Source organism: Elephas maximus, chromosome 14 (genome assembly GCF_024166365.1).
Source record: "Elephas maximus indicus isolate mEleMax1 chromosome 14, mEleMax1 primary haplotype, whole genome shotgun sequence".
Lineage (NCBI taxonomy): Eukaryota > Metazoa > Chordata > Mammalia > Proboscidea > Elephantidae > Elephas > Elephas maximus.
In genome coordinates, this window is record NC_064832.1 from 39,814,009 (window position 1) to 39,839,426 (window position 25,418).

Consider the following 25,418-nt stretch of genomic DNA (forward strand, 5'->3'; position numbering starts at 1 on the left):
TAAGTGGAAAAACATACCCTGCTCATGGATAGGAAGACTTAACATAGTAAAAATGTCTATTCTACCGAAAGCCATCTATACATTTAACGCACTTCCGATCCAAATTCCAATGTCATATTTTAAGGGGATAGAGAAACAAATCACCAATTTCATATGGAAGGGAAAGAAGCCCCGGATAAGCAAAGCACTACTGAAAAAGAAGAAGAAAGTGGGAGGCCTCACTCTACCTGACTTCAGAACCTATTATACAGCCACAGTAGTCAAAACAGCCTGGTATTGGTACAACAACAGGCACATAGACCAATGGAACAGAATTGAGAACCCTGACATAGATCCATCCACGTATGAGCAGCTGATATTTGACAAAGGACCAGTGTCAATTAACTGGGGAAAAGATAGCCTTTTTAACAAATGGTGCTGGCATAACTGGATATCCATTTGCACAAAAATGAAACAGGACCCATACCTCACACCATGCACAAAAACTAACTCCAAGTGGATCAAAGACCTAAACATAAAGACTAAAACGATAAAGATCATGGAAGAAAAAATTGGGACAACCCTAGGAGCCCTAATACAAGGTATAAACAGAATACAAAACATTACCAAAAATGATGAAGAGAAACCCGATAACTGGGAGCTCCTAAAAATCAAACACTATGCTCATCTAGAGACTTCTCCAAAAGAGTAAAAAGACCACCTACAGACTGGGAAAGAATTTTCAGCTATGACATCTCCGACCAGCGCCTGATCTCTAAAATCTACATGATTCTGTCAAAACTCAACCACAAAAAGACAAACAACCCAATCAAGAAGTGGGCAAAGGATATGAACACACATTTCACTGAAGAAGATATTCAGGCAGCCAACAGATACATGAGAAAATGCTCTCGATCATTAGCCATTAGAGAAATGCAAATTAAAACTACGATGAGATTCCATCTCACACCAGCAAGGCTGGCATTAATCCAAAAAACACAAAATAATAAATGTTGGAGAGGCTGCGGAGAGATTGGAACTCTCATACACTGCTGGTGGGAATGTAAAATGGTACAACCACTTTGGAAATCCATCTGGCGTTATCTTAAACAGTTAGAACTACCATACAACCCAGAAATCCCACTCCTAGGAATATACCCTAGAGATACAAGAGCCTTCACACAAACAGATATATGCACACCCATGTTTATTGCAGCTCTGTTTACAATAGCAAAAAGCTGGAAGCAACCAAGGTGTCCATCAACGGATGAATGGGTAAATAAATTGTGGTATATTCACACAATGGAATACTACGCATCGATAAAGAACAGTGACGGATCTCTGAAACATTTCATAACATGGAGGAACCTGGAAGGCATTATGCTGAGCGAAATGAGTCAGAGGCAAAAGGACAAATATTGTATAAGACCACTATTATAAGATCTTGAGAAATAGTAAACCTGAGAAGAACACATACTTTTGTGGTTACGAGGGGGGGAGGGAGAGAGGGTGGGAGAGGGTTTTTTATTGATTAATCAGTAGATGAGAACTGCTTTAGGTGAAGGGAAAGACAACACTCAATACATGGAAGGTCAGCTCAATTGGACTGGACCAAAAGCAAAGAAGTTTCCAGGATAAAATGAATGCTTCAAAGGTCAGGGGAGCAAGTGCGGGGGTCTGGGGAACATGGTTTGCAGGGACTTCTAAGTCAATTGGCAAAATAATTCTATTATGAAATCATTCTGCATCCCACTTTGAAATGTGGCATCTGGGGTCTTAAATGCTAACAAGCGGCCATCTAAGATGCAGCAACTGGTCTCAACCCGCCTAGAGCAAAGGAAAATGAAGAACACCAAGGCCACACGACAACTAAGAGCCCAAGAGACAGAAAGGGCCACATGAACCAGAGACCTACATCATCCTGAGACCAGAAGAACTAGTTGGTGCCCGGCCACAATCGATGACTGCCCTGACAGGGAGCACAGCAGAGGACCCCTGAGGGAGCAGGAGATCAGTGGGATACAGACCCCAAATTCTCATAAAAAGACCAAACTTAATGGTCTGACTGAGACTGGAGGAATCCCGGCGGCCATGCTCCCCAGACCTTCAGTTGACACAGGACAGGAACCATCCCCGAAGACAATTCATCAGAAATGAAAGGGACTGGTCAGCGGGTGGGAGAGAGACGCTGATGAAGAGTGAGCTAATTATATCAGGTGGACACTTGAGATTGTGTTGGCAACTCTTGTCTGGAGGGGGGATGGTAGGATAGAGAGAGAGGGAAGCCGGCAAAATTGTCAAGAAAGGAGAGACTGAAAGGGCTGACTCAAGAGGGGGAGAGCAAGTGGGAGTAGGGAGTGAGATGTATGTAAACTTATATGTGACAGACTGATTGGATTTGTAAACGTTCACTTGAAGCTTAATAAAAGTTATTAAAAAAAAAAAAAAAGATGGTAAGACTTAACAAAGCAAGCTCTTTGAGCTTCTGTTAGGAAAAGTGGCCCCTGGGTGAATATCTGGGGAGGAGGGGTGGGCCCTTTAAGTGAGGCTCTGCTGTGAAGCTGCGGCACCAATTGCAGCCACGTAGGTCCTGTTCCTGTGACTCCTTACCACCTCCAAGTGAACTGGGGTCAGTCACTTCAGAGGTCATTTACTCCAGCTTCCTCCTTCCACAGACAAGAAGCCGAGACCCAGGAACATTAAGCTTTTCCCCAAGTCGGAAAGCTACGGGAAGGCAATGGCATCCAGGATTCTTTTTCTGCTTGCTTATTTTCCCTTTTTTGTTTTTAAATTTTCCTTTTTATTCCTCAACTTTTTTATTTTGAAAATGTTTTAACCTAGAAAAAAAAAGTTTAAAGGACAGTAAAATGAACACCTATCTGCCTTCACCAGTTGTTAACACTTTGCTTCATTTACTTTATCATTTTCTTTAAAAATATGCTTTTTGCCTCCTGTGAATCATTTGAAAGTAAATTTTAAACATCATAACACTTCACCTCTAAATACTGTAGCATGCTTCTCTGTAACTAAGGACAGTCTCTTACCTCACTACCATTATCACACGTACGAAAATTATCAATAATCCCATAATACCTTCCAGTGTCCAATCCAAATCCAATTTTCCCGGCTTTCCCAAAAATATCTTTTGTAGTTGGTCCCCCCTCCCCCTGCCCAAATCCAGGAGTTAGTCAGGGTCCACACACTTCATATTTGGTTGTTATGTCTCTTTAACCAGTAGCCAATTGCTTTCCAGTCAGTTCTGGCTCATGACGACCCCGTGTGTGTCAGAGTAGAACTGGCTCCATGTGATTTCAGTGGCTGATTTTTCGGAAGTAGCTCAGCAGGACTTTCTTCTGAGGTGCCTTTGGGTGGACTCAAACCTCCAGCCTTTGAGTTAGCAGCCGAATATGTGACTGATTTGTGCTACCCAGAGACTCCTTATGTCTCTTTAACTAGAAATTTAGCCTCTTTTAATTTGGGTAAGCCTCTTACCTTACCACTACCTTTTTTGCTCTTCATGATATTCACACCCTTGAGAGCCTAGATCAGTTTGTCATGTACAGTGTCCCTTATTCTGGATTTGTCTGTTTTCTCATGGTGCCATTTAACTCATCCAGTTATCCCCTGTATTTCCAGAACTTCTAAAAGACTTTCTCCTGACACCAGAGACATGAGACACTTTGTATCTTCGCCCTACCACCCCTGCCAACATGTCTGAGCTGCTGAGTGATAACAGGCCACCCAATCTCTACCCAGATTCCTCAGGCCCACTCTAGAGGGAGGTGTCTTAGTTACACAGGGCTGTCATAACAGAAATACCACAAGTGGAGGGCTTTAACAAAGAAATTTATTCTCTCACAGCCTAGTAGGCCAGAAGTCTAAATTCAGGACATCAGCTCCAGGGGACCGCTGTCTCTCTCTGTCAGCTCTGGAGGAAGGTCCTTGTCATCAATCTTACCCTGGACTAGGAGCTTCTCAGTGCAAGGACCCTGGGTCCAAAGGACACACTCTGCTCCTGGCACTACTTTCTTGGTGTTATGAGGTCCCCAGTCTCTCTGCTCGCTTCTCTCTCCTGTATCTCAAGAGAGATTTGCTTAAGACCCAACCTGATCTTGTCCGGCCTCATTAACGTAACTGCCGCTAATCCCACCTCATCAACATCATATAGACAGGATTTACAACACATAGGATAATCACATCAGATGATAAAATGGTGGACAATACACAATACTGAGAATCATGGCTTAGCCAAGTTGACACATATTTTGGGGGGACACATTTCAATCCATAACAGAAGAGAAGGAGGTGGGATGGAGCCTATTTATAGTCTTTGTGAGCTTTTTCTGTTTATAATTAAATGTTTCAGGGGATAAGTAATACGTGCACACAGTACAAAATTTAAAAGATGCAAAACGAATGAGTGAAAAGTAAGCATCTACCCACCCTCTCTCCAGCTCCCTGTTCTCTTGTCTGGTGCAACCAGATTTTTTTGGTATCTTCTCGGAGAGATTTGATGCATAAACGTGCATGTATGTATGGATATACATATATTTTTAAGCCAAGTGATAGCAAACCATGCACTTTGTTCTGTATCTTCAAGCTGTGATCATATTCAACTCATTTAATATCTGCTTTCATTTTCTCATTTGTGAAAGAGGCTTAAGGACTAATGAAAGTATGCAATTTACTCAGCAAATATAAAAAGGATGCTTGAGTATAACCCACAATTTTAGAAGCTCCTAATGAAAAAGTTACATTGCATTAGCCCAGGATGACATCACTTGCTGTGTCTTTAGGAGATCATCAAGCAGTGCTCAGAGACACCCCATCCCCTAGTCCCAGACAGTTCTTAGCGTCATCTTCCTGCAGCTATCCTTCGGTTGTAAAGGTGTCTAGTCTGTATTTACTTTGAAACCTTCAGCAGCCACTGGCCTGCTCTGGCGATCTGAGCTCTTCCCTGAAGCCTCGCTTGTGGCATCTGCTTTGTGTTTGCTTTGGCTTGAGCTCGGCTCTGAGACATTTCTCTTTAGAGCAGGTTTGAGTCATTACTGCCCAGGTCCAGGAGGCTCATATGGAGTTTGTCTTCACCTTCTACTCCAGATTAGCATGACCCATGCCAAACCACAGGGACCCTTGGCAAGAATTATTGAGGAGGAAGGGTAATTTGGTGGCAGGACACATTTCAAAGCCTTCTGGAGTTTTCAAAGTTTCTCATAATTGCTGTGCCAACAGAATTCAATTATTGTCAGCAACAGCATTCACAGCAGGTCACTTGAGACAAGAGCAACAGTATTTGCTTATAATCAGCATGAGTTTCTCTAATCTTATAATCACAGCATGATTTTTAGTGTTCGTATCGCACGTAAACACTGGAGGGAAAGGTGAAATAGTAATGATTTGTTGTTGTTGTTAGTTACCATCAAGTCAGCACCTGCTCATGGCGACTTCATGTGTAACTAAACAAAACATTGCCTGCTACCAAATCGTCTTCATGATCTTTGATATGTTTGAGCCCATGTTGCAGCTAATGTGTCAATCCATCTTGTGGAGGATTTCCTTCATTTTCACTGACCCTACTTTTTTTTCTACACTTCACCAAACGTGATGTCCTATTCTAGGGATTTCTAAGGATTCATGTCTTTTCTTATGACGTGTCAAAGTAATGGTCATGTGAACCACTTTATTTAAGTCAGAAAGTATTGTTTCCTTTATCTTCATTCCAGTTTGTTCCTTATGATTTCTCTAAACCTTTAGGATTGTTTTCACTGTAATCTTAAAGTACACCTCCTTTTCAAAAGTTCTTAATGCTTTAATTTTTTTCTTCCAAGTACTCAGTAACACCAAAGTTAGTGACTATTTCTTCATTAAACACTCAGATAGTAATATCAGAAAACAGATAGATTTATTCAATTATTGAGAAGTTGGACCTTAAAAAAAATAATAACCCAAATTTATTGTTCCTGTGAAGATGTAAGGTCGGTCCCCGGGTGGTGCAAGCTGTTTGCAATTGGCTGCTAACCAAAAGATTGATGATTTGAACCTACCTAGCAGTGCCCCAGAAGAAAGGCCTGGTGATCTGCTTCCATAAGATTACAACCAAGAAAACCCTATGGAACAGTTCTACTCTGTAGCACATGGGTTGCCGTGAGTTGGAATCGACTCAACAGCAATGGTTTCTGAAGGCGTATAACCATAATATAAGGCTGTGGTTTTTTAACAGTGTAACAAGGAATTCTTGAAGGGGAGAGCAAAGGAAGGGCAGCACTTTTTACCCCTTCTCCATCCATCCCCAATTCAACAAAAACAATTCCTCTTATATCTGTATTGCACGTGTCATGTAGCGGTGGTGGCAGCGTCAAACGTCATCTAACTTCAGGAGGAGAAGAGAGAATCACCAGCAGCCCAAAGCTGATTCCCATGAGGTGGAGGTCAGACATACCTCCACTCTCCAACTTTTTTTACCAATTCTGACCCCAGCTATTCTCCCCACGGCACTCTGACTTCTCTGCCATGGTTGATAATTTCATTGTAGCGGCCACACAGGACTCACAGACCATACTCACAGTTATGGAGTTTATTCGGGAAATAACAGGCTACAACTCAGGATCAGAATCGATTTGGAAGTAATGGGAAACAACTCAGGAGACAGGATACTGTTTGCCAATCAGAACAGCTTCCAGCGAAGACAGCTCTCAGCTCCTTCTTGGCCATACCTGCAGGGAGGCCTCTGCTCAGGCCTCTGCCTCTGGCCCCCACTTGGGCCCTGGCCTCTGTTGCTGGCCCCTGCACAGGCCCTGGCTTCTGCCACTGGCCCCTATTCAGGCAAGCATTACAGCTGTTTTGGCTCCACCATACAGTGCCCAGAGGTACCCCTCTCTACCAGCAAGCATCCAGCCTGAAGCTGCTCAGCAATCTTGCTCCATGGGTCATGGGACATTGAGCCCACTGTGCCATCTGCCACCGGTCTCCTGATTCTCTCCACTTATACTGTCTTATTCCATGTTGTGCTATCTTGTACTGTCTCTGCAGTCTTCAGCATTATAGCTCCCTCTGTCTCCTGGGTGTAGGAGGTTCTCAATGCAGAGACCCCCAGATCTGAAGGACATACACTGCTCCCAGCTCTTCTTGATGGTAGTGAGCTCCCCCTCAACCCTGTGGGATTAGCCCTTATAAGCCTATCAGGATGGCAAAACTGACCAATCCCCTTGGTAGGCCACAGTCACCTTATTTGCATAGTAAACTGTCCAATCTCTGTAAGGGTTTTACATACCTTATTAGCATATTAAACTTTCCAATTCCTGTAAGGATTTTATGCACCTTATTTGCATAGTAAACTGCCCAATCCATTTGCAAGATTATGGCCTAACAAATCATCTTGGCAGAACTATAGACCCAGGGCCAGAAAGGCCATATATTAAGAGCAACCCGTGGCACTGCACCATGGCATTTTACAAGCTAGCTTGTCATGTGTAGAAAGGATTCCACTGCTAAATTTAAAGGAAAGAATGAGTTACAAAACTGCGATCCTAGACCCAGTATTTAATCCATTTCTTATAGACTCTGAGGCTATCTTTTTGGAAAAAGCTTCATCAATCCTCATTCAGATTTAGATCATTCATCACTCCCTTGATAGGAGAAAACAAGGCATAAGGTGTTTCTAAGAAGAAGAGAAGTAGGCTTTTTTGTTTCCTGGTTTTGTTTTGTTTTGGCATACCATTGAGATATAGAACCTCGGGGACAAGAATGATTTTCACCAACTCTCATTTACAAATGAGAAAACCAAGATGCAGAGAGGTTAAGTGCTTTGCCAAGGTCACACAGCTAGACTGTGACAAGCCAGGACCTCCAACTTCCGCTTCAGGACTCTTTCTTAGTTTATGTTTTATTCCTATTCTTGCAGCCATTTTATTTTTGCCCAATTAGTGTTTTTTTTTTTCAAAACTGTAAGTCAGGAACAAATGTACCATTATATAAAGTAGTCTATCTTCCTCTACCTTCAGTATCTCACCGTCTAAAGGCGGTATAAGAGACATACTTTTCTCAGACATCTTGGTCAGAAAGGCTGGATTAACTCCCAGAAGAATGTGGGAAGATGTGACTTACAAACCAGCACCTGCTGGGAAAATGCTGTCAAGACCTTAGTTCAATGTTTCTAATTAACTTTTTCCCAATGGCCTAGGAATGTATTCCAGGTTTAGAAATGGATACCAGTCATCATATCAGGCTCAGGCCTTCCCATAAATTCTGCTACATGGAGGTAGGGCCAATGAAGGAGGTATAGACTTTTCTGAGTCCATTCAAAGTTAAACAAATTCAGAGTTGATTCAAACATTAATGTAGAAATGTCCAAGCCAACCATTCAGAAAGCTTAAGCAGAAATGGGAGGGGAAGCAGATGGGGACATGGTTATTTCCCTATATAAAAACAATGGATTTAGAGTCAGAGCACCTGGGTTTGACCATCACTGATCTGTGACCTTAGGAAGTCTCAATCTCTTTAAGCATCTTATTATGGGGATAAAAACACTTACCGCATAAGGTTGTGGAGAGAATCAAAATGAGATGAGATATATGGAAGCACTTTGTAAATTACACAGAACCATAGAAATGTTAAACATTATAGTCATTAAATGTATTACCCTATCAGTGACCCTGTGACATAGTAAAACATTCTATTCCTATTTGTCAGAGAGGGTAAGTGACTTAGAAGCATATTAGAGGTGATCTAAGCAGCCTACTTACATGGTAGAAGTTAAGTTTGGAAAGGTTAAGAATTTAGCTTGTTAATGTCAAAGCCAAGTCTTGACCTTCAAACTTTTTTGCAGTGACTTCTATGATATGAGGAAAAGTTAGCTAGCTAATACTATATAGAGTATTAACTAACTGACCCTAGGGTTCTATTGGTGCTTCTCTGGACCTTTTAATCATTTATTTTCTAATCCTTTTCTCTTCACAGTCAGTAGTGTCATCTTAGAACGGAATGTTTGGATTTCTAGAAGGAGGTTAGAATTTCACATATCATCAGTCCTCAGGATAGCCTTAGACCATTGTCCCATACACCTACTTATAATGTGGGTACGTAATGAAGCATGGGCGCTTCTAAAGGTAGCAAATGATTATCCTTCCTGGTAGACATTTAAAAATAAATCTTATTCATAAAAATGCTAATAGCTCTTCTTTGTTCTAAGCAGAGCTTCCTCCAAGTATTATAAATCACCCTTCCTACTTCATAATAGGTCTTTGTGTCCTGGATTAAAATTCAGGATTTGTTTTCGTTTGTCATACCTTTCTCTCAATGAATGAGATTTCCGAAAGAAGATATACCAAAGGGCATTTAGCCAAGTTGCTAAAGCAAAGAAGTGTTTTAAAATTATTCTCTATTTGAGAGAAGGCCTTTGTTAAAATATATATATAATATATAGTACATATGTTATTTTATGTGCTATATATTATATTGCTATAGGGAGTTCATAGATGCTTTGAAAATTGGAGAAATCATAAAAAATTTGAACTACTCAGAAGAAGTTACAATTTGAATATTAGGTAGTTTGATAATGACTGAGGTTTTTTTGTATCGAATCTGGTACACTGGGTGAATGGCAGAATTAGGAATTAGTGAATGGAAATGAATGAGTTTATATACTTTTTCCTTTTACTCAGATATGTTTGAGAATGAGCAAATTACTGTTTGTAAAATGCGTTGGGATCCTTGGGTAGCAGACACTAGATAATTATAACATGGAAGAATTGTTTTTATGGAACTTTAAAATGATTTACAGTAAAACCAGGGAATGCTCCAGTTTGGATGTACTTTGGATTCCTCTCAAGCATTTTATTTACTTTGGGCATAGAATAATCCCCAAGCATCTCTGAAAGATGAGAAACCAGAGCTTGCAAACCATTTTGTAAGCCCATCCTTAAGGTGTGTCTTCTCAAGCCTTTGCAATACAAACTAGACACAGAGAAAAGCAGAGGAAAGATGGAAAGAAGATAGGAAGGAAGAAAGGGAGGCCTGCAACCCACCTGTCTTTATTCCGTTTGCCTGAAGAAGTATGCTTTTTTTTCCAGGGCAAATAACTAAACAATAGCTAGATGGATTCATTGATTAATCGATCTTTCTGTTGATAGGTGAATAGTTGCTAAAATATTTCTTTAGGTTTAAACCAGCCAGTATCATCTTTTTTTTTTTTTTAATTTTTACTGTGCTTTAAGTGAAAGTTTACAAATCAAGTCAGTTTCTCATACAAAAATTTATACACCCATTGCTAAAAAAAAAAAAAAAATATATTGCTATATACTCCTAATTGCGCTCCCCCAATGAGGCAGCACACTCCTTCCCTCCACTCTCCCTTTTCATATCCATTCGGTCAGCTTCTGATCCCCTCTGCCCTTCCATCTCCCCTCCAGACATGAGATGCCAGCATACTCTCATGTATCTACTTGATCCAAGAAGCTCGCTCTTCACCAGTATCATTTTCTATCCCATTGTCCAGTCCAATCCCTGTCTGAAGAGTTGGCTTTGGGAATGATTCCTGTCCTGGGCTAAAAGAAGGTCTGGGGACCATGATCTCTGGGGTCCTTCTAGTCTCAGTCAGACCATTAAGTTTGTTCTTTTTATGAGAATTTGAGGTCTGCATCCCATTGCTCTCCTGATCCCTCAGGGGTTCTCTGTTGTGTTCTCTGTCAGAGCAGCCATCGGATGTAGCCAGGCACCATCTAGTTCTTTTGGTCTCAGGCTGATGTAGTCTCTGGTTCATGTGGCCCTTTCTGTCTTTTGGGCTCATAATTACCTTGTGTCTTTGGTATTCTTCATTCTCTTTTGGTCCAGGTGGGTTGAGACCAATTGATACATCTTAGATGGCCACTTGCTAGCTTTTAAGACCCCAGATGCCACTCTCTAAAGTGGGATGCAGAATGTTATCTTAATAGATTTTATTATGCCAATTGACTTAGTTGTCCCCTGAAACCATGGTCCCCAAACCCCCACCCCTGCTACGCTGGTCTTCAAAGCATTCAGTTTATTCAGGAAACTTCTTTACTTTTGGCTTAGTCCAGTTGTGCTGACCTCTCCTGTATTGTGTGTTGTCTTCCCCTTCACCTAAAACAGTTCTTATCTACTATCTAATTAGTGAAAGCCCCTCTTCCTCCCTCCCTCTCTCCCCACTCTCGTAACCATCAAAGAATATTTTCTTCTCTGTTTAAACTATGTCTCAAGTTCTTATAATAGTGGTCTTATTCAATATTTGTCCTTTTGCAACTGACTAATTTCACCCAGCATAATGCCTTCCAGATTTCTTCATGTTATGAAATCTTTCATGGATTCATCATTGTTCTTCATCGATGCATAGTATTCCATTGTGTGAATATACGATAAATTATCCATTCATCCATTGATGGGCACCTTGTTTGCTTCCATCTTTTTGCTATTGTAAACAATGCTGCAATGAACATGGGTGTACATATATCTGTTCGTGTAAAGGCTCTTATTTCTCTAGGATATATTCCAAGGAGTGGGATTGCTGGATCGTGTGGTAGTTCTGTTTCTAGCTTTTTAAGGAAGCACCAAATTGATTTCCAAAGTGCTTGTACCATTTTACATTCCCACCAGCAGTGTTTAAGTGTTCCAGTCTCTCCACAACCTCTCCAACATTTATTACTTTGTGTTTTTTTGGATTAATGCCAGCCTTGTTGGAGTGAGATGGAATCTCATTGTAGTTTTGATTTGCATTTCTCTAATGGCTAATGATCATGAGCATTTCCTCATGTATCTGTTTGCCACCTGAATGTCTTCTTTAGTGAAGTGCCTGTTCATATTTTTTGCCCATTTTTTAATTGGGTTGTTTGTCTTTTTGTAGTTGAGTTTTTGCAGTATCATGTAGATTTTAGATATCAGGCGCTGATCGGAAATGTCATAGTTAAAAACTTTTTCCCAGTCTGTAGGTAATCTTTTTACTTTTTTGGTGAAGTCTGGATGGGCATAGGTGTTTGAGGAGCTCCCAGTTATCTAGTTTCTCTTCTACATTGTTAGTAATGTTTTATATGCTGTTTATGCCATGTATTAGGGCTCCTAGTGTTGTCCCTATTTTTATTTCCATGACCTTTATCGTTTTAGATTTTATATTTAGGGGTTTGATCCATTTTGAGTTCGCTTTTGTGCGTGGAGTGAGGTATGGGTCAAGTTTCATTTTTTTGCAGATGGATATCCAGTTATGCCAGCACCATTTGTTAAAAGGACTGTCTTTCCCCATTTAACTGTTTTGGGGCCTTTGTCAAATATCAGCTGTTCATATGTGGATGGATTTATGTCTGGATTCTCAATTCTTTTCCATTGGTCTGTGTAATCTGTTTTTGTACCAGTACCGGGCTGTTTTGACTACTGTGGCGGTATAATAGGTTCTAAAATCAGGTAGAGTGAGGCCATCCACTTTGTTCTTCTTTTTCAGTAATGCTTTACTTATCCGGGGCCTCTTTCCCTTCCATGTGAAGTTGGTGATTTGTTTCTCCATCTCATTAAAAAATGTCGGTGGAATTTGGATTGGAATAGCATTGTATCTATAGATGGCTTTTTGGTAGAATAGACATTTTTTACAATGTTAAGTCTTCCTATCCATGAGCAAGGTATGTTTTCCCACTTATGTAGGTGTCTTTTGGTTTCTTGCAGTTTTCTTTGTATAAGTCTTTTACATCTCTGGTAAGATATATTCCTAAGTATTTTATCTTCTTGGGGGCTGCTGTAAATAGTTTTGAATTGATGATTTTCTCTTCGATGTTCTTTTTGTTGGTATACAGGAATCCAACTGATTTTTGTGTGTTTATCTTATATCCTGATACTCTGCTGAACTCTTCTACTAGTTTCAGTAGTTTTCTTGACCATTCCTTAAGGTTTTCTGTGTATAAGATCATGTCATCTGCAAATAGAGATACTTTTACTTCTTCCTTACCAATCTGGATGCCCTTTATTTGTTTATCTAGCCTAATTGCTCTGGCTAGGACCTCCAGCACAATGTTGAGTAAGAGTGGTGATAAAGGGCATCTTGTCAATTTCCTGATCTCAAGGGGAATGTTTTCAGGCTCTCTCCATTTAGAATGATCTTGGCTCTTGGCTTTGTATAAATGCCCTTTATTATGTTGAGGAGTTTTCCTTCTATTCCCATTTTGCTGAGAGTTTTTATCATGAATGGGTGTTGAACTTTGTCAAATGCCTTTGCTGCATCAATTGATAAAATCATGTGATTCTTGTTTTATTTATATGATGGATTACATAAATTGTTTTTCTAATGTTGAACCATGCCTGCATACCTGGTATGAATCCCACTTGGTCATGGTGAATTATTTTTTTGATATGTTGTTGAATTCTATTGGCTAGAATTTTGCTGAGGATTTTTGCATCTAAGTTCATGAGGGATATGGGTCTGTAGCTTTCTTTTTTTTGTGGTATCTTTACCTAGTTTTGGTATCAGGGATATGCTGGCTTCATAGAATGAGTTTGGGAGTAGTCTGTCCTTTTCTATGCTTTGAAATACCTTTAGTAGTAGTGGTGTTAACTCTTCTCTGAAAGTTTGGTAGAACTCTGGGCCAGGGCTTTTTTTTGGTTTTGGTTTTGGTTTGGTTTTGTGGTGTCTTTACCTGGTTTTGGTATCAGGGATATGCTGGCTTCATAGAATGAGTTTGGGAGTATTCCATCCTATTCTACACTCTGAAATATTGTTAGTAGTAGTGGTATTTATTCTTCTCTGAAAGTTTGGTAGAACTCTACAGTGAAGCTGTCCGGCCCCGGGGTGTTTTTTTTGTTGGGAGTTTTTTGATTACCTTTTCAATCTCTTCTTTTGTTATGGGTCTATGTAGTTGTTCTACCTCTGTTTGTGTTAGTTTAGATAGATAGTATGTCTGATATGATTCTTTTAATTTCGGTTGGGTCTGTTGTAATATTGCCCATCTCATTTCTTATTCGGGTTATTTGCTTCCTCTTCAGTTTTTCTTTTGTCAGTTTGGCCAATGGTTTATCAATTTTGTTAATTTTTTCAAAGAACCAACTTTTGGTCTTCTTAATTCTTTCCGTTGTTTTTCTGTTTTCTATTTCATTTAATTCTGCTCTAATTTTTATTTGCTTTCTTCTGGTGACTGAGGGTTTCTTTTGTTGCTCTTTTTCTATATTTGTTCAAGTTGTAGGGATAATTCTTTGCTTTGGGCCCTTTCTTCTTTTTGGATGTGTGCATTTATTGATACAAATTGACCTCTGAGCGCTGCTTTTGCTATGTCCCAAAGATTCTGATAGGAAGTGTTTTCATTCTCATTGGATTCTATGAATTTCTTTATTCCATCCTTAATGTCTTCTATAACCCAGTCTTTTTTGAGCAGGGTATTGTATTGTTCAGTTTCTAAGTGTTTGATTTCTTTTCCCTGCTTTTTCTGTTATTGATTACTACTTTTATGGCCTTATGGTCAGAGAAGATGCTTTGTAATATTTTAATGTTTTGGATTCTGCTAAGGCTTGCTTTATGACCTAATAAGGTGTATTCTAGCGAATGTTCCATGTGCACTAGAAAAGAAAGTATACATGGCTGCTGTTGGGTGGAGTGTCCTGTATATATCTATAAGGTCAAGTTGGTTGATTGTGGCATTTAGATCTTCCATGTCTTTACTGAGCTGCTTTCTGGGGTCCTGTCCTTTACCAAAAGTGGTGTGTTGAAGTCTTCTACTATAATTGTGGAGCCGTCTATCTCATTTTTCAATGCTGATAGAGTTTGTTTTATGTATCTTGCAGCCCTCTCATTGTGTGCATAAATATTTAGTATGGTTATATCCTTAAAAAAAATATTGTCCCTTTAATCATTGTATAGTGTCCTTCCTTATCCTTTGTGGTGGATTTAACTTTAATGTCTATTTTGTCAGAAATTAATATTGCCACTCCTGCTCTTTTTTGATTGTTGTTTGCTCGATATATTTTTTTCCATCCTTTGAGTTTTAGTTTGTTTGTGTCTCTAAGGTTTGTTTCTTGTAGGCAGCATATAAACGGATTGTGCTTTTTTATCCATTCTGCCACTCTCTGTCTCTTTATTCATGCATTTAGTCCATTTACATTCAGTATAATTATGGATAGGTATGAATTTAATGCTGTCATTTTAATGTCTTTTTTTGTGTGTTGTTGACAGTTTTTTTTTTCTCACTTAATTTTTTGTGCTAAGTCATTTATCTTTATATATAGTCTTTTTCTCTTATTTGTTGTTGTTGATTTTGTTTCTCCTGAGTCTCTGTTTTTTTCTTGAGTTTTGTTTTGATGAGTAGGATAGTTAGTCTCCTTGGTGGTTAGCTTAATATTTACCCCTATTTTTCGATGTTTAAACCTAACTTTTATTTCTTTATATTGCCTTGTCTTCCTCTCCATTCATAAGATCTATGACTACATTTCTTAGTCCCTCTGTCTTATTTTAATGTTGTCTTTTACATAATAACATCTCTGTTGCCCTGTTTTGAATGTTTTTTTAATCTGGATTTATTTTTGTGATTTCCCTGTCTGGGTTGACCTCTGATTGCTCTGTCCAATGTTCTAGTCTTGGGTTCATACCTGATATTATTGGTTTTCTAACCAAAGAACTCCATTTAGTATTTCTTATAATTTTGGTTTTGTTCTTATGAATTCTCTAAGTTTCTTTTTATCTGGGAATGTCCTAATTTCACCTTCATATTTGAGAGGCAGTTTTGCTGGATATATGATTCTTGGCTGGCAATTTTTTTCCTTCAGTGTTTTATATAAGTCATCCCATTGCCTTCTTGCCTGCAAGAAGTCTGAGCTTATTCTTATTGACTCTCCTTTGTAGGTGGCTTTTTGTTTATTCCGAGCTGCTCTTAAAATTCTCTTTTTATCTTTGGTTTTGGCAAGTTTGATTATAATATGTCTTGGTGACTTTCTGTTAAGATCTACTTTATGTGGAGTTAGATGAGCATCTTGGACAGATACCTTCTCATCTTTCATGATATCAGGGAAGTTTTCTGCCAGAAATCTTGAACAATTGTCTCTGTATTTTCTGTTATCCCTCCCTGTTCTTGTACTCCAGTCACTCACAGGTCATTTCTCTTGATAGAGTCCCACATGATTCTTAAGGTTTCTTCATTTTTTTTAATTCTTTTGTCTGATTTTTCTTCAAATATATTGGTGCCAAGTGCTTTATCTTCAGGCTCACCAATTCTGCCTTCCACTTGCCCAATTCTGCTCCTCTGACTTTCCATTGAGTTGTCGCATTCTGTAATTTTATTGTTAATTGTCTGAATTTCTGATTGCTGTCTCTCTATGGATTCTGTGGATTCTTGCACCTCATTAAATTCTTTGTTATGTTCTTGAATAGCCCTTTTAGTTTCTTTAACTGTTTTATCTGTGTGTTCCTTGCTTGTTCTGCATATTGCCTGATCTCCTTCTTGATGTCTTGAAGGGTTCTGTATATTAATCTTTTGTATTCTGCTTCTGGTAATTCCAGGAAGGCACTTTCATCTAGAATATCCCTTGATTCTTTGTTTTGAGAGCTTCTGAAGCGATCATGGTCTGTTTATGTAATTTGACATTGACTGTTGTCTCTGAGCCATCTATAGGTTATTGTATTAGTTTATTTTATGTTTGCTTACTGTGTCATAGCTTCTTTGTTTTGTTTTGATATGCCCAAATGGGTTGCTTGAGAGAGCTAGCTTGATTATTTTTGCCTTTGAAACTCTGACATCCTGTCTCCAGATAGCGCTGTTATCAGGTCTGTCAGTCTAGGAGTCCATTCCCTTTTCTTGTATGGATTCAGCTCAGGTGTCCAGGTAGCTGGTCATCAAGTCTGTGGTATAGGCTCTGTCCTACAGTCTTAGAGAGGCAGGGGTGATTGGTGTATGTACTGGTATCTGATTGCAGCAGGGAGTCATGCTCTGAACAAGGCAGGGGGCTCAGAATCATCCCCCAAGTGACTCTGAGGAAACCGCATCCCTTTCCCCTAGAGCATACAGGTGAGTGGGTTCTGCAGATGGACGGTGGGCACCCAGTGCTTTTGGTTGTAAGGACTGGGAGGTACCAGTTATCCTTGAACCCCTGTCGCAGGCGGCTGGGTGACTTGAGTGGAGCCACCAGTCCTTAGGCCCCTGATATGGGTAGGTGAGGTCCCTATTTAATAGGCAAAGGGATATCAATCATCAAACACCCACCTTTCCACTGCACAACTGAAACAGTTGCAGCCTGCCAACAAGGGCCTAGTCTCCTGAAATAGGCCCACACAGGTCCATGCAGGGGGCAAAGGTACTCAAAGTCTACGGACCATTTATGCTTGGACAGGAGCCTCTTCTGTCCAGAGCGCCCCAGGTTAGTGGAGCTGGCAGATTATCTTTTCCCCCGGTTGCGAATTTATTCCTTCTCCAAGGCCGGGAGAATGGCTCCAGGCACTCAACAGGGCCTATCTCAGGCCCAGGGAAATCAACAGCCTCTGAAGCTGGCTTGGGGGTGGGGGGCACAGTAAAATATACGCAAGTACTTAGCTTTTGCCGAGAGCATCATTATTCTCTGGTTCTAGAGGTGTGAGTAGGTTGTGTGGCTGGCTGCTTCTCCCTGAGGAAACTACGGCTGAACACTACCACCAGCCTGCCACAGGCACTCCCGGGAATGATGCCTGAGGCATTCTGACGATTCAGGTCTGACAACACCTCTTTGCTTCTGAACGGTCTCTCCCTCTCCCTGCTCCTCAGTCCATTTTCTAACTATGCTTTTGATGTTCAGGGCTCCCAGCTTGTCATCAATATATTTGTTTCACTTTTTTGGGGGGTCTTTGTTGTAAGAGGGATCACCAGAAGCGTCTGGCTATTCCACTATCTTGGCCCCGCCTCTAGTATCTTGTTTTGATGAAGAGCTTCCAACAACTTATTTGACTGCAATTTGTTTAATACCTAACAATGTTTTTCCTTGCAGTACCCAGTTGTGTCATCCCTGTGAGCAGACTACATGGTCAAAAATTTATATAATCTTACCTGATATCATCTGATTAGTAAGAATTTTAACCATCAGTTAAAAGGAAGGAAACAGTCAATTATGTTTATAGTCTTCTTCCCTCAGCCAACTACAAGGAACTAGTTCTGTTTCAAGGAACTGGTCTTATGCCCTCATGTGTAAGATCCTGTTTATAGAATTACTTCACTGGCCTCATAATGGAAGCAGTCTGGCTGGCATCTCTCTGGAGCTTTCTTCTTGTTACAGATAGTTCCTGCCATGACCATTGTCAAAAGAACTTGCCAGGGTCTCAAGCATGCTTACACAGAGGGATTGGCAGGCTGTCCCCCACACCTATGCCAGTCCCAGCTCTGACATCGATGACCTCAGTCAAGCGTAGGCTGATGCCAGTAATTTCCTATAGTTACTCATTTCCAAGAGCTGTACAGCTTTGAGGTTTCAGTTTTTTTGTCGTTTTGCTATCTATGTTGATAGCAAACTATGCTAGAGAATTTTTTTTCATATATTGAATTTATTACATCTTTGGAAAGCATTTATTGCCAGCATTTTTTTAATATATTGTTGTTTTCCTACAATTCTTTTTTATCATCCTTAGTATATAAATGTTGTTGTTGTCGGCTCCTATCGACTTTCCCCCAACTCGTGGGGACCCCATGTACAATGGGATGAAACACTGCCCAATCCTACACCATCCCCATGATCCGCTGAGGATCAGACCCATTGTGATCCATAGGTTTTTCACTGACTGATTTTCAGAAGTAGATTGCCAAGCTTTTCTTCCTAGTCTGTCTTATTCTGGAATCTCCACTGCTAAAATCTGTTCAGCACCATAGCAACACTCAGGCCTCCATTGATAGATAGGTGGTAGCTGCAGATGAAGTACATTGTCTGGGAATCAAACCTCGGTCTCCTGCATAGAAGGTGAGAATTCTACCACTGAACCACAAATTTCTCCCTAGTATACAAAAAACACCTTTTAAACGAGACATAGAATAAACTTCCAAGCCCAAGGCCCCACTCTGACCCTCCTCTGTCCATCCCCACGAAGTCAAGAGTCTATGGGGTCAAGAGGGCATGCCCACTTAGACCCTGTTTCTAGATCATGTTCCTGGTACCTGGGATCCCTGACCATCTTGCTCAAATGACCCCAGCATATTTCCAGGGCCTGCCTGGGCCTGTCTCCTAGGTTCATCTTCCTAGGGCAGACTGGCCAATGGTGTGAGCACCCCTAGGTTTGAGGGGTGGCCAAAGAGCACTGTCTGGAGAGGTGTGAATGGAGTGTGATATGATGACTGGGTGTCCAAGGGGCGTAGGACAGAGCCAGCTGTGGGAAGAGATGGGAGGGGGGCACAGGCAAGGGGCCAGAACTTCCCACATTGCCTTGTTCTGGCACAGAACTTAAAGAAATCCAAAAATTCTGTATTCTAGCCCTTCCACTCATTATGAGGTATGTTTATCAAAGTAGGACATATTTTGCTTAATAGTCTGTAGCCTGATTTAGAATTTTTAAATATTCAGTGTTATATGTGCCTCCATTTGTACATTTGTCCTGGGTCCTGCAAATGTTACAGGTGGACCTGTTCAAATAAGTTCTCCATTTTTTTTAGATTCCTTCAAGCCTTTGCTTTCTTTCTTGAACTCCTCCAGCCCCGTTCTTTTTTTTTTTAATAATTTTATTTTTGTTATTGTTATTGTTGAAGATATACACTGCGGAACATACACACATTCATCAATTTCTACATGTACAATTCAGCGACACTGATTATATTCTTCAAGTTGTGTAACCATTCTCACCCTCCTTTTCCAAATTATTCTAATTCCATTAACATAAACTCAGTGCACCTGAAGCTTCCTATCTGTTCTTTCGCGTTGCCATTGTCAGTTTGATCCCATATAGACAGTTCTTTTAAAGATCACAGTGTTCAAGTCCCCAGCCTCGTACTTGGTATATAACCTCACCACCTGCTTTATAGGGGAGCCAACCACCAGAGGCTCCTATCTGTAAAATACTGTGTTTTTTACTTCAAATGCTCTCTGTCTGTTCTCATTCTCTCTGTCTTCCTTTTACTCCTTGAAAAAAAGAGTGTCCTCCCTCCTTCTAGATTCTCTGACTGTGACCCTGATTTTCTTCACCCCCACTTTCTGGGGGACCTTATTTTTTCTTTTGCCATACCCATCATCTTATGGCTCTCCCTTCCCACTGCTTCCACTCTTGTTGTTGTTGTTAGGTGCTATTAAGTCAATTCCAACTCGTAACTACCCTAAGTACAACACAATAAAACAGTGCCCAGTCCTGCGTCATCCTCACAATTGTTGCTACATTTGAGCCCATTGTTGCAGCCACTGTGTCAACCCATCTCATTGAGGGTCTTCCTCTTTTTTGCTGACCCTCTACTTTACCAAGCATGATGCCCTTCTCCAGAGACGGATCTCTCCTGATAACATGTGCAAAGTACGTGAAATGAAGTCTCGCCATCCTTGCTTCTAAGGAGCATTCTGGCTGTACTTCTTCCAAGACAGATTTGTTCATTCTTCTGGCAGTCCATGGTATATTCAATATTCTTTGCCAACACCATAATTCAAAGGCATCGATACTTTTTCGAGTCTCCCTTATTTGTTGTCCAGCTTTCACATGCATATGAAGTGATTGAAAGTACCATGGTTTGGGTCAGGCATACCTTAGTCCCTAAAGTGATATCTTTGCTTTCTAACACTCTAAAGAGATCTTTTGCAGCAGATTTGCCCAATGCAATGTGTCATATGAGTTCTTGAGTGCTGCTTCCATGGGCGTTGATTATGGATCCAAGTAAAATGAAATCCTTGACAACTTCAATCTTTTCTCTGCTTACATGAGCCTCCACCCTGCTGCCTAGAAAATGCATGAACACCCAACACCCTTTCTAGGCACTGCTCTTTGATTCCTTCCTTTCCCTACAAATCTTCAATGAAATTGTTCTCCCAAAGGTCACCACTGATGATGAGAGCTAGAGGTCATTCATCAGCAGTCATTCTCCCTGAGTGACGTGGTTAGTGTAGCTCAACACAGTTGCACAACCTCTTCCTGAAGCCCTACGTGCCGATTTCCCAGAGCTGTCTGGGTTCTCCTGTTTCTGCTACTGCTCATTCCCCATCTTCCTTATTTAGCCCTGTGCATTTGTTCCACCCTGCAGAAGGGGAAACTCCCCCAAGGTTCTGCTGAGGGCCTTCTCTGACCTTCTCTCCGTGTGCATTCACCCTTGTCAGTCGTGTGTTACTCCATCACTCCCTTTCTTGGGATTGACTGGTAGGTCTTTACCTCCAGCCACATCTCTGATTACCTGAAGCAGATTTCCACCCTGATGCCTCCCCAAAAGCACAATTTCAGCCTGACTAAAATGAAACTCTCTTCCCCCAAATACCCCACTTTGCCTTCTGATTCCCCGTTTTGCATAATAACTAATTTCAACAGGAAATTTTCTACTTTTCATTTTAAATATGATTGTTTCAGTTTTGTTATGGGTTGTTTTTTGCTCAGCTAGCTCAGGCTAACCACCATTTATCACATGATAATTTTTGAGAGGAAAAATGCATTCCAGCTTCCAAACAGCTTATTTATAAAAGAATGTAGCCCACATTTGAAAGGAAAACGTCTTAGTGCACTGATTTGATTGCAAACTCTCTGTCTTAGTCATCTAGTGCTGCTATAACAGAAATACCACAAGTGGATGGCTTTAACAGAGAGAAATTTATTTCCTCACAATAAAGTAGGCTAAAAGTCCAGATTCAGGGTGTCAGCTCCAGGAGAAGGCTTTCTCTCTGTGTTTGCCTTCTCATCAATGTTCCCCCAGACTAGGAGCTCTTCTGCACAGGAACCCCGGTTCCAAAGGACGCTCTCTGCTCCCAGTGCTTCTTTCTTGGTGGTATGAGGTCCGTTCCTCCGCTCGCTTCCCTTTCCTTTTTATCTCTTGAGAGATAAAAGATGGCACAGGCCACACCCCAGGGAAACTTCCTTTACATTATTGGATCAGGGATGTGACCTGAGTTTGGGCGGTGTTACAATCCCACCCTAATCCTTTTTAACATAAAATTACAATCATAAAATGGAGAACAACCACACAATCCTGGGAATCATGGCCTAACCAAAAAAAGTCAACATATATTTTGGGGGGACACAATTCAATCCGTGACACTCTCTTAAAGCATTTGTGCATTAAACACACCAGGCACTCATAAGCACTAAAAATACAAAGATGAATAAGCATGGTTTCTGCCCTGAAAGAACTCACCATTTAGAAAGGAACAGAGAGGAAACAAATAATTCCATTCCCTTACACATGGGGTTGCTATGAGTCAGAATCGACTCAATGGCACCTGATTTTTTAACTAACAGAGCACCTGGAGTAGTGTTTTAGATACAGTAGGTGCTCAGAAAACACCTGTTGATTGATAATTGGTTGGTGGATATCATTGATTCCTTTGTTTTTTTAACAGCTTTATTGAGATATAATTTCCATACCATATAATTCCCTCATTAAAGTACATAATTTAGTACTTGTTAATGTATTTGCAGATGTGTGCAGTCATCACCACAGTCAGTGTTAGAACATTTTCATCATCTCAAAAAGAAACCCTATATGCTTTATCTGTCACCTCCTACTCCCCCTCCTGCATCTCTCCCAGCCCTAAGTAACCACTAACCTATTTTCTGTCTCTACAGATTTGCCTATTCTGGACATCGCATATAAGTGGAATTATATAATATGTGGTTTTTGTAACTAGCTTCTTTTACTCAGCATAGTGCTTTCAAGGGTCACCCATGTTGTGGCATGTATCAGTACTTCGTTCCTTCTTACGGTCCTTCCTCACTGCTTTTCAAGGGCTTATGTGATTAGGTTAGGTCCACCCAGATAATCTCCCTTTTGAATAACTCAAAGTCAACTGATTAGTAACCTTAATTACATCTTCAGAATCCTTTTTGCCCCATACCCAAACCCACCCAATGCCGTCAAGGTAACATAATTACATGAGTGACATCCCATTGTATTTACAGGGCCTGCTCACACTTGACACAGTGGCTACAACAATGAGCTCAAGCATGCCAATGATTGTGAGGATGGCGCAAGACCAGGCAGTGTTTCGTTCTGTTGCACGTAGGGTCGCTATGAGTCAGAACCGACTCGACGGCACCTAACAACAACAACGACAAGCTCACACTTGAAGGGAGGGGATTATATAGAGTGTGTACACAGGAGATAGAAATCTCAGGATCAGCTTAGAATTCTGCCTACCACTACATATGTATATATAATTTATAAAACAAAAAATATCTCCTGAAAGTTAAGCATGGAATTCTTGGCAGCTTTTGAAGCCCCCATCACATTTTCTACCTCCTGCTAGAGAGTAGAGGTCATAGAAGAACATAAATCAGAAGTGAAAGAGCCTAAAATTTGGTTTGCCTTTATAATAACATCCGTCTCTCTGTACTTCTCTGTGGTCATGTGCTGAGCACCACTGAACAAACAGAGTCCAGATGGTTAGAGATTTATGGTCCAATGACAATTCTTTAGTGGAATCTAACTCTGATCCTCCTGTATGTAGTATGACATCGTTGGACACTCTGGAGATGGCTACAACATTAGCCTAGTTCCAATGAACAAAATCCCCAAGGACAACAAACAAAGACTAGAAATTCTGAAGGTAATTCATTCATTTCCTCTATATTCTGAAAACTTATATCAGATTAAATAAAGAATCTCCTAGGCACTGAGAAGATTCACTGAAGAAGCAACAGATAGAGGAAAGAGAAAGACTTTCTGTTTTGTAAACATTCAGGTATTAAACTGAGAAAACTTACACATCCTGCCTAACTAAAATTCTTTCTTCCACTCTACAAAATTTAAACTTTGTTCCTCAATTAATTTTCGGGTATGGGTTCCAGCTTCTATAACTTGAGTCCCGTCCTGTGTCCTATACAGTTCTTTTCAGCCCATAGATGTTTCATCAGAAGGAAAAGAATGACTCCTTCGAGCGCTCTCTAACCCCAGTTTTACATGTTTCTCAGTATTTTCCAATGATGTATTGAATTTCTTATACTTAGTTCTACAATAGAAACAAAAAGCCCCGTTGCTGTTTAGTCAATTCTGATGCATAGTGACTAGCATACCATAATTTTAAAGTAAATCTGCGCCATTGCTATTGAATAGTGTTTAATAGCATAACCCTATTTACTGGAAACTCAACTCCAGTCCTTATTTTTCTCTTGCATCATCTCCATCCTCTAGTAGTGATGCCAAGTTTTATATTTTCTCCCATTTCCTCACTTTAAATGGCAGCTTGAATTTAAAAGTGCCAACTGTGATCGTTTAGGAATGCTTCCTGTGTTTACTGAAAGTCTGTAACAAACACAAATATCACCACATACCGTTGTTACTCTAATGTGCAAATTAAATAGAACTTACTCAGATATTGCTATTCATGTGTAACAATTGGTATTTCTGCATTCTCGCGGTCAATAGAAAAATTGCGTTTCCTAAAAAAGAAGTTTCTCAGCTGTGGCTTTTGTGCAATGTCTCTTGCCTCCAGACAATGCATGCCCATGCTCAGTTCTGCATGAGTGGGGACCATACGCTAGAGGGGACAAAACATGCCATCAAGGAAATCACTAAAGAAGAAGCTGATGAGTACTTTGTCATAGTCTTGAGTGACGCAAATCTGTCACGATATGGGATACATCCTGACAAGTTTGCCCAGATCCTGACAAGCAACCCTCAAGTAAATGCCTTTGCCATTTTTATTGGATCCTTAGGTGATCAAGCAACCAGGTAAGTGTCACTTCAGGAGGTGATTATCTACAGATTCTTGAGTACCTGACACATGACATTTCACAGGCTCAGCATGGTGAAGGGCATTAGGGAGAATGGAGGAAAAGCGGAAACCATAGTCGTGCCCTCAAGCTGAGAGGATATGATGTTCTAGCTTGTGGCTGGACGAGCAGTAATCATTCTAAATTAATCATTTTTCATTTATATTTACACCAATAATAAAACAAGTAATAAGTTGATTTGTCCACTAATAAATTAGATAGTATTTTATACACTTGGTACTTTATATCAGGTTCCCAAGCTCAGTTCCAATCAGTTCGTGTTCAAATCTTATTCACAGTAGTAAAGGTCTACTGATTTTCCTGTAAGAGTATGTGTGTGTGTATCCTTTCTTACTGAGGAAGACAAGGCTTACCCAGGTGAAACACTGGGAGACAGTGTAAGACAGTATATATTGTAAGATTCTACACTGAGTATACTAAATTTCAGTAGAGAAATTTATGGTCAGACAATAATACCATTGGCGATAATAGGAGAGATCTTTCATTACTCAAACACACTGACTTTTATCTTTTGGAATTATAAACAGAAAGAGCTCATGGTTTTTCTCTGCTTGAGAAATGTGGAAGAATCAGAAAACACAAATGAAAGTATATCTCTTCAAAACAAAACAAA

At 40.3% G+C, this 25,418-nt stretch overlaps 1 protein-coding gene across 2 annotated transcripts in view; it reads left to right on the plus strand.

Annotated features, from left to right (window-relative positions):
• Positions 1-25,418, plus strand: part of VWA8 (von Willebrand factor A domain containing 8) — a 481,697-nt gene that overhangs the window by 453,426 nt on the left and 2,853 nt on the right. For both annotated transcript variants that reach the window (XM_049853196.1, XM_049853197.1), the window contains 2 exons: positions 23,521-23,619; positions 24,505-24,743. In XM_049853196.1, coding sequence (XP_049709153.1) covers positions 23,521-23,619; positions 24,505-24,743 — 338 coding nt within the window. The remainder of the gene's footprint in view (positions 1-23,520; positions 23,620-24,504; positions 24,744-25,418) is intronic.